Source organism: Hypanus sabinus, chromosome 7 (assembly GCF_030144855.1).
Source record: "Hypanus sabinus isolate sHypSab1 chromosome 7, sHypSab1.hap1, whole genome shotgun sequence".
NCBI lineage: Eukaryota > Metazoa > Chordata > Chondrichthyes > Myliobatiformes > Dasyatidae > Hypanus > Hypanus sabinus.
In genome coordinates, this window is record NC_082712.1 from 120,654,116 (window position 1) to 120,667,186 (window position 13,071).

The 13,071-nt window shown below is 42.2% G+C and overlaps 1 protein-coding gene across 2 annotated transcripts in view; it reads right to left on the bottom strand.

The window, feature by feature from the left end:
- Positions 1–13,071, bottom strand: part of LOC132397137 (dual specificity protein phosphatase 8-like) — a 260,628-nt gene that overhangs the window by 212,000 nt on the left and 35,557 nt on the right. For both annotated transcript variants that reach the window (XM_059975492.1, XM_059975493.1), the window contains one exon: positions 7,147–7,533. In XM_059975492.1, the coding sequence (XP_059831475.1) occupies positions 7,147–7,377 (231 nt within the window). In that variant the 5' untranslated portion in view covers positions 7,378–7,533. The remainder of the gene's footprint in view (positions 1–7,146; positions 7,534–13,071) is intronic.

Here is a 13,071-nt window from a genome sequence, read left to right on the forward strand (position 1 = left end):
GAGGGATAAGGGCAGATCAGAGGTGTCAGTGTTGCAACTAAATAAAGGAGACTACGGAGACATGAGGGAAGAGCTGGCCAAAGTTAAATGGGCAGATGCCCTGGCAGGAAAGACAGTGGATCAGCAGTGGCAGATATTCTTGGGAATAATACAAAAGATGCAAAAGCAGTTCATTCCAATGAGAAGGAAGGATTCAAAGAGGGGGAAGGGGCCACAGTGGTTGACAAAGGAAGTCAGAGATTGTATAGCATTAAAGAAAAAGAAGTATGACAGGGCTAAGATGAGTGGGAATACAGATGATTGGGAAAGTTTTAAGGAACAGCAGATCTTAACTAAAAAAGCAATACGGAGAGAAAAAATCAGGTATGAGCTCAGTCTAGCCAGGAATATAAAAGGGGATAGCAAAAGCTTTTTTAGCTATGTGAAGAGAAAGAAGATAGTTAAGAACAATGTTGGCCCCTTGAAGAATGAATTGGGAGAAATTGTTATGGGAAACAGGGAAATGGCAACAGAATTTAATGCATACTTTAGATCTGTCTTCATCAGGGAGGACACAAGCAATCTCCCAGATATATGGATGGGCCAGGGTCATAAGATATCAGAGGAATTGAGACAGATTGACATTAGGAAAGAAACTGTGATGAGTAGACTGGTAGGACTGAAGGCTAATAAATCCCCGGGTCCAGATGGTCTGCATCCGAGGGTTCTAAAAGAGGTGGCTCAGGAAATTGCGGATGCATTGGTAATCATTTTCCAATGTTCCTTAGATTCAGGATCAGTTCCTGAAGATTGGAGAGTGGCTAATGTTATCCCACTTTTCAAGAAGGGAGGGAAGGAGAAAACGGAGAACTATCGCCCTGTTAGCCTAACGTCAGTCGTGGGGAAGATGCCTGAGCCCATTATTAAGGACGAAATAGTGGCACATCTTGATGGCAGTAATAGGATTAGGCCGGGCCATCATGGATTTACCACGGGCAAATCATGCTTGACTAATCTGTTGGAGTTTTTTGAGGGTGTAACAAGGATGTTAGACGAGGGTAAGCCAGTGGATGTTGTGTACCTAGATTTTCAGAAGGCATTCGATAAGGTGCCACATAGGAGATTGATGAGTAAAATCAGAGCTCATGGCATTGGGGGCAGGATTTCAACATGGATAGAAAACTGGTTGGCAGATAGAAAGCAAAGGGTAGCAGTGAATGGGTGTTTCTCGGACTGGCTGGAGGTGACTAGTGGGGTACCACAGGGCTCTGTATTGGGACCACAGCTCTTTACGATTTATGTCAACGATTTAGATGAGGGCATTGAAAACTATATCAGCAAGTTTGCTGACGATACTAAACTGGGTGGCAGTGTGACATGCGAAGAGGACGTTAGGAGAATACAAGGAGACTTGGATAGGCTGGGTGAGTGGGCAGATACTTGGCAGATGTCATTCAATGTGAATAAATGTGAAGTTATCCACTTTGGAAGCAGGAACAAGAGGGCAGAGTATTGTCTGAATGGTGTCGAGTTAGGTAAGGGAGAAATGCAAAGAGACCTAGGAGTCCTAGTTCACCAGTCAATGAAGGTGAATGAGCAAGTGCAACAGGCAGTAAAGAGGGCAAATGGAATGTTGGCCTTTGTTACAAGGGGAATTGAGTACAAGAGCAAGGATGTCCTTTTGCATTTGTACAGGGCCCTGGTGAGACCACACCTGGAATATTGTGTACAGTTTTGGTCTCCAGGTTTAAGGAAGGACATTCTGGCAATTGAGGAACTGCAGCATAGATTCACTAGGTTGATTCCTGGGATGGCAGGGCTGTCTTACGCAGAGAGATTGGAGAGATTGGGCTTGTACACGCTGGAATTGAGGAGGTTGAGAGGGGTCTGATTGAAACGTTTAAGATAATTAAAGGATTTGATAGGATTGAGGCAGGAAATATGTTCCAGATGTTGGGAGAGTCCAGTACCAGAGGGCATGGATTGAGAATAAGAGGTCAGTTATTTAAAACAGAATTGAGGAAGAGCTTCTTCTCCCAGAGAGTTGTGGAGGTGTGGAATGCACTGCCTCGGAAGACGGTGGAGGCCAATTCTCTGGATGCTTTCAAGAAGGAGCTAGATAGATATCTGATGGATAGGGGAATCAAGGGATATGGGGACAAGGCAGGGACTGGGTATTGATAGTGAATGATCAGCCATGATCTCAGAATGGTGGTGCAAACTCGAGGGGCCGAATGGTCTACTTCTGCACCTATTGTCTATTGGCTCTTCACTCAACCCTGGCACATTGGGACAGCAAAAATGCATACTGTACATCACAATGCTCTTTATCGGCTACATTTCAACATTCAATACTACCATCCCCTCAAAACTAATCAATAAGCTTCAAGACCTTGTTATGCAATTGGATCCCCGAATTCCTCACTTGCAGATCCTAGGCAGTTCAGACTGGGGACAACATCTCCTCCACAATCTCCATCAGTACAGGTCCATCACAACACTGTGTGTTTAGCCCCCTGTTCTATTTACCGTGTGGCTAAGCAAAGCTCCAATACCATATTTAAGTTTGCTGATGACACCAGTGTCTTTGGCCAAATCAAAGGCAGCAACAAATCAGCATATAGGAGGGAGATTGAAAATCTGGCTGATTGATGCCACAACAACAACCTCCTACTCAATGTCAACAAGACCAAAGAGCTGATTAATGCCTTGAGGAGGAGGAAACTGGAGGTCCATGGGTCAGTCCTCATCAGGGGATAAGAGGTGGAGAGGGTCAGCAGGTTTAAATTCCTTGGCGTTATCATTTCAGAGGTCTTGTCCTCTGCCCAGCATGTAAGTACAATTACAAAGAAAGCACAGTAGCGCTCTACTCCCTTAGAAGTTTGTGAAGATTCAGGACGACACCTAAAACTTTGATAGACTTCTATAATGTGTGGTGGAGAGAATATAAATTTTCTGCATCACAGCCTGGTATGGAAACACCAAAGCCCTTGAACAGAAATCCTACAAGTGGTGGATTTGGCCCAGCACATCTACACAAAACAGTATTGCAGGGAAGCAGTACCCATCATCAGGAACCCTCACCACCCAGGTCATGTTCTCTTGTTGCTTCTGCCATCAGAAAGGTGATACAGGAGCTTCAACTGTCACACCACCAGGTTCAGGGACAGTTATTACCCCTCAGTCAACAGGCTCTTGAACCAAAGGGGATAGCTTCACTCGCCCCATCACTGAACTGTTTCCACAATCTATGGATGCACTTTCAAGGACTCCATCTCATGTTCTTGACATTTATTACTTATTTATTAATATTATTTCTTTTATCTTTTCACAGTTTGTTGTTTTTTTTTTAAACATATTGGCTGTTTGTCCATGCTGTTCAGTGTGGCCTTTCTGAGTATGATTTACTGAGTACACCTGCAAGAAAACGAATCTCAGAGTTGTATATGGTGACACACATGCACTTTGATAATCAATTTCACCTTTCAACTTCAATGTGCAACACAATTTCATGATGTTAAAATAATTTCATCTGTTCTGAGAAACCACTTCAGGTAGGATCCCTCTGGGGAACACAACCGACTGGTCGTTAACAGATCCTGCATTGACGATAACACGCATAGTTTTATGTAATTGTCAGGAGTTTCTCGCACTGATGTTGAATATGCATATACACCCTGCAACAACCACAACACAAGGTAAAGGTAGCCATTTGATGGTGGAGCCTTTAACCAATAATATCTTTCCCTCAAGGTTGTGATCCTTTGTGTTGTGTTCCTTTAAGGGGCACTCTCAACACAACAATGCCAAACTTTGGAGACACTACCTCATCAGAGACCCACAGAAAGGAAGTTTGCAGAAAACATTTTCAAGAGGCAGTGCCTCAAGAAGGCAACAGCTTATCATTAAGGACCCTTGCCATCAGGGTCATGCCTTCTTCTCATTGCTACTGTCAGGGAGGAGGTACAGGAGCCTGAAGACACATAACTCAATGATTTTGGAATAGATACTTCCCTCTGCCATCAGATTTCTGAATGGTCCATGAACAGCATCCCATTATTCCTTTTTCTTGCATTTTTTGTATTTTATAGATTTTTGTCTTTGCACTGTACTGCACTCACAGAAAAGTTTCACATCACCTCATCATTAATTAACCTATTTCTAATAACCTATGTACTGTGCAAACGTGCAAAAAAACTGTAAAACAAAAGGTGCTTTCAAAAATAATGAATTGAAAAGTTTCTAAGCACAAAAAAACCCAAAGAGCAGTAAACAGTAAAAAACTAAATCAAACCAACATTTGGTGTGACCACCATTCTAAAAACTCCAGCCATACTCCTGGGTACAGTCATGCACTTCTGTAAGAAAATCAGCTGGTAGATAGTTCCAAACATCCCGGAGAACTTGCCACAGTTATTCTTCAGACTTTGGCTGCCCCACTTGCTTCTGTCTCCAGGTAATCCCAGGCAGCCTGGAAGATGAGATCAGAGCTCTCCAGAGGCCATACCATCAGTTGCATAACTTCTTGTTCTTCTTTTCTCTGAAGAAAATTCTTTATGATCTTGGCCATGTGTTTGGGATCATTGTCCTGCTGCAGAACGAAGATGGGACTGATCAGGTGCCTCTCTAATGGTATTGCGTGATGGTTGAGAAGTTGATTGTACGTCTCAACATTGAGGATTCAATTAATTCTGAACAGATCTCCAACTCCATTTGCAGGACTGCAGCCCCAACCTGCAGGCAGCTCCGCTGTGCTTCCCCATTGGCTGCAAACACTCATCCATGCACAGCTCATCTACAGACAAACTGCCTTCTGCCTGAGGCAAAAATTTCACCAATTTTGACTCATCAGTCCAGAGCAATTACCACCATTGTTCAGCACCCCAGCCTTTGTGTTTTTGTGTGTACTTTTACATGAAGACCACTTCAGACAAGACTTCTCCAGACTATAGAGTGGTATACTTACGTTCCAATGGTTTCTGTCAATGCAGAGTTGATCGCAGTACAGGACTTCTTCTGATTTAGAAGGGACATCAGTTTGATGCATTTCTCGTCTGCTGTACTCAGCTTCTGTGGCCAACCACCGTGTTTCTGGTTTTCAACTTAGCCCACTTCTTTGTGCTTCTTCAGAAGAACTTGGACAGTGCATCTTGAAACTCCAGTCCGTGCGAAATTTCTGCTTGGAAGTGACCTTGCTGATGCAGGACAATCACCTTGTGTCTTGTTGCTATGCTCACTCTTACCATGGTGTAGGAATTGATGACTTGAAGGTTAAATTCCCACACCTACCACACCCTCACAGTTTAGTTTGGTTATTCTTCGCCCAGTTTGATTCTTTCGAAATCCATTTCTGTTTCAGTTGATCAGTTTAGTTCAAACTCATTATGTCACTAATCATTAGCACCTGTTTGTTATCTTTGTTTAATCACGCACTGGGCTATATACCTATAAAGTAATCAAGTTTTAATTTGAAAAGTGGTTTATTACTTAATATATTAATTTAATGAAATACAAATATTTCTCTAACTTATTTTTTGGAAAATGTATCTTTGGAAATCTAAAATTTGTTCTTTTTGACAAAAAGGCAGCAGAAAATAAACATCCAAAGCAAAATTTACATAACAAATTTAGGGCGCCTAGACTTTTGCACAGTACTGTACATGTGAAACAGGACAGATGAAGATTCTTCTTACAACATTGTGTATGTGCGCACACACACACACACACACACACTCACACCCTTTATATTCTTGGTCGACACATTACATAGTGTAAACTTTAATGAGAAAAAGAAGTGTACAGAACATAACTCAATTGCCACAACATGGCTGCCATTTCATTATTGAAGGGGCTTCTCGACCTAACTCCTGACCTTATTGTCTGTCCGTACTGATCTTTCTCTGTAACCTTAACTCTTTATTTTGCTTTCATTGGTTGAATTTAATATCAGTGAACATATACAGTATACAACTTGAAACCCTTACTCTTCGCAGACATCCACAAAACAGAAGAAAACCCCCAAAGAATGAATGACAGGATGTCAGAACCCCAAAAGCCCCCTCCCATGGGCAAGCAGCAGCAAAAGCAGCAACCCTCTCCTATCCCCCTTCAGCTTCAGCAAACGCATCAGCCTCCCCACTACCCGCCACGCAAGCAATAGCAAAGCCCCCCAGAGACCATGATCTAGAGTCCATCAAAAAAACTCCCTTTGTACAACCTCAATGCACTGATATAATGAAATGAAATATATAAATCGCATGTAAACATTTTTACTGTACTTTGGTGCATGCCACATTAATAAACCAATTCAACAATGCCTCAAACAGCTGAGTTATCAGGACAACTCCTGGTGATTTATTTTAGCAAATCTTTAGTAAACCTTGACCAATAGGAAGTGGCTTCGCAGTTATTTGGCTGTTACTGGTTTCACTCTGGGCTACTTACAACAACCGAATTTGCAGATCCCATCAACTAGTTAACAAGTGCTGGAATGGATAAAGGGACAGACCACATTCGGTTTAGCGGACTGCTTGGTTAAGGGAGGGTGTGTGGGGGTGGAAAGAGTCTTGCTCTCAAACACTGACAAAAATAGCAAGTGCTTTGTGGTGGGGAGGGAGGTCTGGTGCTGGCTGATAAATATCCAACACTTCAGAATGGCAAAATTATAATTAAGCTTGCAAGCAGCACATAATCGTCCTGCATCAATCACACCAGGCTCAGTGCCAGGCTACATATGTTGTCCCATCAATCTGCCACAGCGTTTAGCTCTACGGGTCCAGGGCCATGATGTCATTTACATCCAATCACCGCAGGCCTCAGGAGCACAGACTTAATCCACTCTTTCATTATTTGCAGTTTTATTGTCTTTGCACAGGAGCAAGTGAAGCCAAGTGTTTGGGGGGGGGGGGGAGAGACAGAGAAAGCTGCAGAGAGCCTTTGAATGCTTAGGGTGAGCTACGAAAGGCAGAGAGGCTGACAGATGGAGACGGAGAAGGAGGCAAAAATCAGAGCCACATGTCGGGACAGGCAGACTACAGATAAAGAAACCCACATGTGCAAATGTCACACCAGATAGGTGGAAGCACGTGCAGGAGGTACATGCTGGTTAACGCTTCCTGCCACTCTGGGGAGTGGCGCTCAAAGGTCAACAGGGGAAAGGCACGATACCTTCATCTTGCAGGAAGGCTGAATGAGCTCGGCAATGGAGAACTTGTCCTGCTGCAGCCTCCGCTTCACCAGCTTTGAACAACAGATATTCACCGAGCCCAGCACGTGCGAGGCATTGTACTCCACAAATGAGCGGCTGTCGATCACCAGGGTGCCCTCCACCCCACTCTGCAGGAGGCTGGCCAACTTTTCCGCATCGATCACCTTGGGCTTGACTTTCTCCCCTGCCATCGTTGGGCCAGATCTTCAGGAAGAAAGACCTCCCTCTCACCCCAGCGCCAGGTCAAAAGAAGAGGAATGGCCCTTGTGAGGAGGTTAAGGTAATCGAGGTGTTACTGCCGTACCAAGGGCCAGCCACTCCTACTCGCTGTTCTCAACTGCTTCATCCTACGGAAGAAAGAAATGAATTACTAGTCAGAACAATACATTATTGGCTGCAGTATCTCCCATCAATCTCTATGAGGGGGAATTACAGCCCCACATTTATTTCACAGAGGGCATAAAAGTTGTACAGATTGTGGCTTCTGCCCAATGGAAGAACTTCAAAAGCCTGAAAGCATGTACCACCAGGCTTAAGGGCAACCTCTATCCTACTGTTACAAAGCAACTAAATGTTTTCCTTGTACAATACGGTGGGCTCTTGACCTCACAACTTACATTATGATCTTGCACCTTATAGTCTACCTGCAATGCACTTTCTCTGTAGCTGTTATACCTCATTCTGCATTGTTACTGTATTGCCTTGTTCTTCCTCAATGCACCGAGTAATAAATTGATCTGTATGAAGAGTATGCAAGACAACCTTTTCAATGTATTACACTACATGTGACAATAATAAATCAATTACAATTCAATTTCACCCCATCAAGAAGCTGCTGGGAGTAGTTATCCACTCCCATGTGTGTTGGATTATTTTTTTGCTGGACAGCAGACATCAAGTTTCCTCTCGCAGGTACCAACAGCTTCCAGCATTCTTCCAAATCACTATTCAACATGTATGCCCAAAGGTCGCCAACTACTCCTCCATTTTCACATCCCTATTCAATGCATGACCAAAGTACTTCAAAAACATCACTTCAAATGTCCATTCATTAACTCGCCTATGATCTGAAATGGCCAGAATGAACTTTGAAGAAAACCTTTGGACTGTCAAACACAGAGTACACAATGCTCCTAATCTAGACACATTCTGATATCCTAAGCTCTTGCTTTACTAACCCCCTTTTAGGTTAGTAGCAGGAAGAAAATTAGTTTTCCTCATTCTCTCTGAAAGAAGATCATAGTTGGGAGCTTAACATCCAAGGAAACACCTTATGTCAAAAGAGCAAGCAGGTAGGCAGAGGGGTTGGGGTGCCACCATTAGTAAAAAATGAAATCAAATCCTTAGAAGGAGGTGACAAAGGGCCAGAAGATGTAGAATCCTTATGGTTAGAGTTACGAAAATGCAAGGGAAAAAAAAACTGAGAGTTGTATACAGGCTTTCAAAGGTATCCAGAATGTGGGAAACAAATGATAACAGGAGATGGAAGAGGTACATAAAAAAAAAAGGCAATGACACAAGAATCACTGGGGATATCAATATGCAGGTAGAATAGGAAAATCAGGTCGTTGCTGAATCCCACGTGAGGTAATTTGTAGAATGCCTATGAGATGGCTTTTTAGATCAGTTTGTGGTTGAATCCACTAGGGAAAAGCAATTCAGGATTGGATGTTGTGTAATGGACCATATTTGATTAGGGAGCTTAAGGTAAATAAACCCTTATGAGGCAGTGATCATAATATAATGAATTCACCCTACTGTTTAAGGGAAAGAAGATAAAGTCAGATGTATCAGTATTACAGTGGAATAAAGAGACTTATAGAGGCATGAGAGGAACAGGTCAAAATTTATTGGAAGGGGATACTAGCAGGGATGATGACTGAACAGTAATAGATGGAGTTTCTAGGGGCAATTCAGAAGGTGCAAAACAGATACATCTCAGAAATGAAGTAGTATTCTAAAAGGGAGGATGAGGCAGCTGTGGCTGACAATGGAAGTCAAAGACAGTATAAAAGCAAGAGAAAGGGCATATAATGTAGCAAAAATTATAGTGGGAAGTTCCAGGATTGGAAAGCTTTTAAAAATCAAAAGGAGGCAATTAAAAAAAGTCATATGTTGAGAAAGGATGAAATATGAAGGTAAGCTAACCATTAACATAAAAGAGGTTACAATATTTATTTTCCAAACATATAACGAGTAAACAGAAGTGAGAGTAGATTATCGGACCTCTGGAAAATGACACTGAAAAGGTAGTAACGGGGTCAAAGAAATGGTGGACTAATAATAAGTATTTTGTGTCTGTTTTCACTGTGGAAGACATTAGCAGTATGCCAGAAATTCAAGAGTCAGGGGCAGAAATGAGTGTAGTTGCTATTACTAAAGAGAAGGTGCCTGGGAAGATGAAATGTCTGAAGGTAGACAAGTCACCTGGACTAGATGGATTACACTCAGGGTTATGAAAGTGGTAGCTCAAGAGATTGTGGAGTAATAATTATTAGTATTTAGTATTATTAGTATTAGTAATTATTACTATTATTATTAGTGAATATTATTATTTCCAAAAAATCACTAGATTCTGGATTGGTTCCATATAACCATTACAGCACAGAAACAGGCCATCTCGGTCCTTCTAGTTTGTGCCGAACGCTTACTCTCACCTAGTCCCACCTACCTGCACTCAGCCCATAACCCTCCGTTTCTTTCCTGTTCATGTACTTATCCAATTTTTTTTTAAATGACAAAAATCGAACTTGCCTCTACCACTTCTACTGGAAGCTCGTTCCACACAGCTACCAACCTCTGAGTAAAGAAGTTCCCCTTCGTGTTACCCCTAAACTTTTGCCCCCTCTCAACTCATGTCTTCTTGTTTGAATCTCCCCTACTGTCAATGGAAAAAGCCTATCCACGTCAACTCCATCCTCCTCATTATTTTAAATACCTCTATCAGGTCCCCCCTCAACCTTCTATGCTCCAAAGAGTAAAGACCTAACTTGTTCAACCTTTCTCTGTAACTTAGGTGCTGAAACCCAGGTAACATTCTAGTAAATATCCGAAGGACAGGAAACTTGCAAATGTCACTCTGCTGTTTAAGAAGGGAGGGAGGCAGAAAAAAAAAGAAATTATTGGTCAATTAGCTCAACTTCAGTGGTGGGGAAAATGTTGGACTCTATTATTAAGGATAAGATTTGAGAGTATTTGGAGGCAAACTGCAAACTAGGCCAAAGTTAGCATAGTTTCCTTAAGGGGAGATCTTGCCTGATAAATCTGTTGGAATTCTTTGAGGAAATAACAGACAAAATAGACAAAGACAGTCAGTGGATATTGTTTACTTGGATTTTCAGAAGGCCTTTGACAAGGGTCCATACGTGAAGTTACTTAAGAATACAAGAGCCCATGGTATTACATTACTGGCATGGACAGAAGATTGGCTGACTTTTTTCTTAATTATTTATAAGAATTATTCCCACAAAGAGTGGGAATAAAGGGGGCCTTTTCTGGCTGGCTGACAGTGACTAGTGGTGTTCTACAATGGCTGGTTTTGGGACAACTTCTTTTAACATTAAGTGACAATGATTTGATGACTGAATTGATGGCGTTCTGGCCATGTTTGCGGATGGTAAGAAGATGGGGAAGGTCGGGTACTGTTGAAGATGCAGCGAATCTGCAGAAGGTCTGGGACAGATTGGGAGAATGGGGAAAGAAATGGCAAATGGAATGCAGTGTAGCAAAGTTGTATGATCATGTATCTTGGTAGAAGGAATAAAGGTGTAGACTACTTCCAAATGGGGAGAAATACAAAAATCAGAAGTGCAAAGGGAATTGAGAGTCCTTGTACAAGATTCCCTAAAGATTAACTTGCAGGTTAAGTCAATGGTAAAGAAAGCAAATACAATGCTGTCATTTATTTCAAGATGACTGGAATACAAGAGGAAGTATGTGATGCTGAGGTTTCGTAAGGTATTGGTCAGACCGCACTTGGAGTATTGTAAACAATTTTGGGCCCCTTATCAAAGAAAAGATGTGCTGGCATTGGAGAGGGTCCGGAGGAGGTTCAAGAGAATTGTTCTGGGAATGAAAGGGTTAATATGAAGAGATTTTGATGACCAGTTCTCACTGGAGTTTAGATGAATGACGGGTGATCTTATAGAAACCGAGTGAACATTGAAAGGTCTGGATAGAGTGGATCCAAGTAGGGTGTTTCCTATAGTGGGTGAGACTGGGAGCAGATGGCACAACCTCGCAAGAGAGGGGCATCCATTTAGAACAGTGATGAGGAGGAATTTCTTCAGCCAGACAATAATGAATCTATGGAATTCATTGCCAGTATATTTAAAGCAGAGTTTTTTTTTGTATTGGAGTAGGTTAGGTGGTTTTCTAATTTGTTCTGTATTTCATTTGAATACATAAATTGAACTCAGTTAAACAGTTGTCTTTTTTTTATACCTTCTTAACTATTCCTATGAAACATCAGCTTAAAAAATACAAATTTCATGATATATGTGTGATGATAAACCTGATGCTGATATGGGTCTTTTTGGTGGACTGAGAGTAGGAAGGGGGCAGGGAGAAGGGAAATCATGGTTGAGAAAAGGGGAAGGGAGGAAGCAGGAAGCACCAAAAAACATTCTGTAATGATCAATAAGCCAATTGTTTGGAATCAAATGGGCTTGCCTAGTTCCTCAGGGCTGGATGTGTCTGCACCCGCACCACTCACCCCCTCTCCACCCTGACACTCCTTCTCAGTTACCTGTCTCACTCCCCCCCCCGCACACCACCCTCACCATTCCCAACATCCTTTGCTCCCACTAGATTTATAAAACTCTCTCTCTGCTCCACATTGACAAAGACAGAACTGCGCAAATGTATTAGGTACCCTAGCTAAATCTATGTACACAGTACAAGACTTCCGCATAGTACTGTATGTGTACATCTACACACACACGTTGGTATGTAGATGGCCCAAAGGACAACTTTCTGTTCTCTCTAGTTCAACGATTAAGAAGGGAATAACATGCATTTCCACTGCACTTTTAACCAACTTCACTACATTCCATTTTTCTCTTGGATTACAGGAGGTGGCCAGTTGGCTATCGAGTCTCCACCCACTGTCACACCGATCTCATCAGTCTCATTTCCCCCACTTCCACTGTGCCCAGTTTTCTCTCAGGTGCCTATCAATACCACTCTTGTTCTCCACATGCACACCTGGGGGTGGGTGGGGGGGGGGAGCAATTGACATGGCTGTGCATCTTTGTGGACACAAGAGGAAACCTGAGCATCTGGAGGATCTCATCGACAGGAGAACATGCAAGCTCAAAACAGACAGCATATTGAATGGAGCAGTAAGCTCAAGGGTTAAATGGCTGTCTCCCATATCTCAAATTTATTGACAGTAACAGACATTTTGATTATTTTTCTGGAGAACTGGTCTGAGGATGAATTCTAACCAGCTCAGTGAGTTGCACTAACACTGCCTTTCAAAGTTGGTGCTGAATGAAGCTTGGAAGCTAAGCTTTGCATTGAACCTGTGTTCTATCACTGGGCAAGAACATTAGGCACGCCCAGAACAGTTAGATGGGTATCGCAATTTGGACAACAGATGGTAGAAACAATTGGTGTCTGGAAAGTAACCTAAAATAGGGTTGGCAAGAGCTGTACATAATGAAGTTACTGGCAGAGATCTGTCTCACTTTGGAAGCAAAATGTGTCCAAATGATTTGTCTGATTACTAGGCAAAATAAATCTAAGGAGTGAAAAGTTGAAATTAATAGAGTAATTTCTAGCAACACTCAACAAAAAGTCAGCATCTGCAGAGAGAGAAACTTAATTTTGCTTAAGGTTTAAAATCTTTTGTTAAAACTAGAAGAGGTTTAAACTTACTTTGA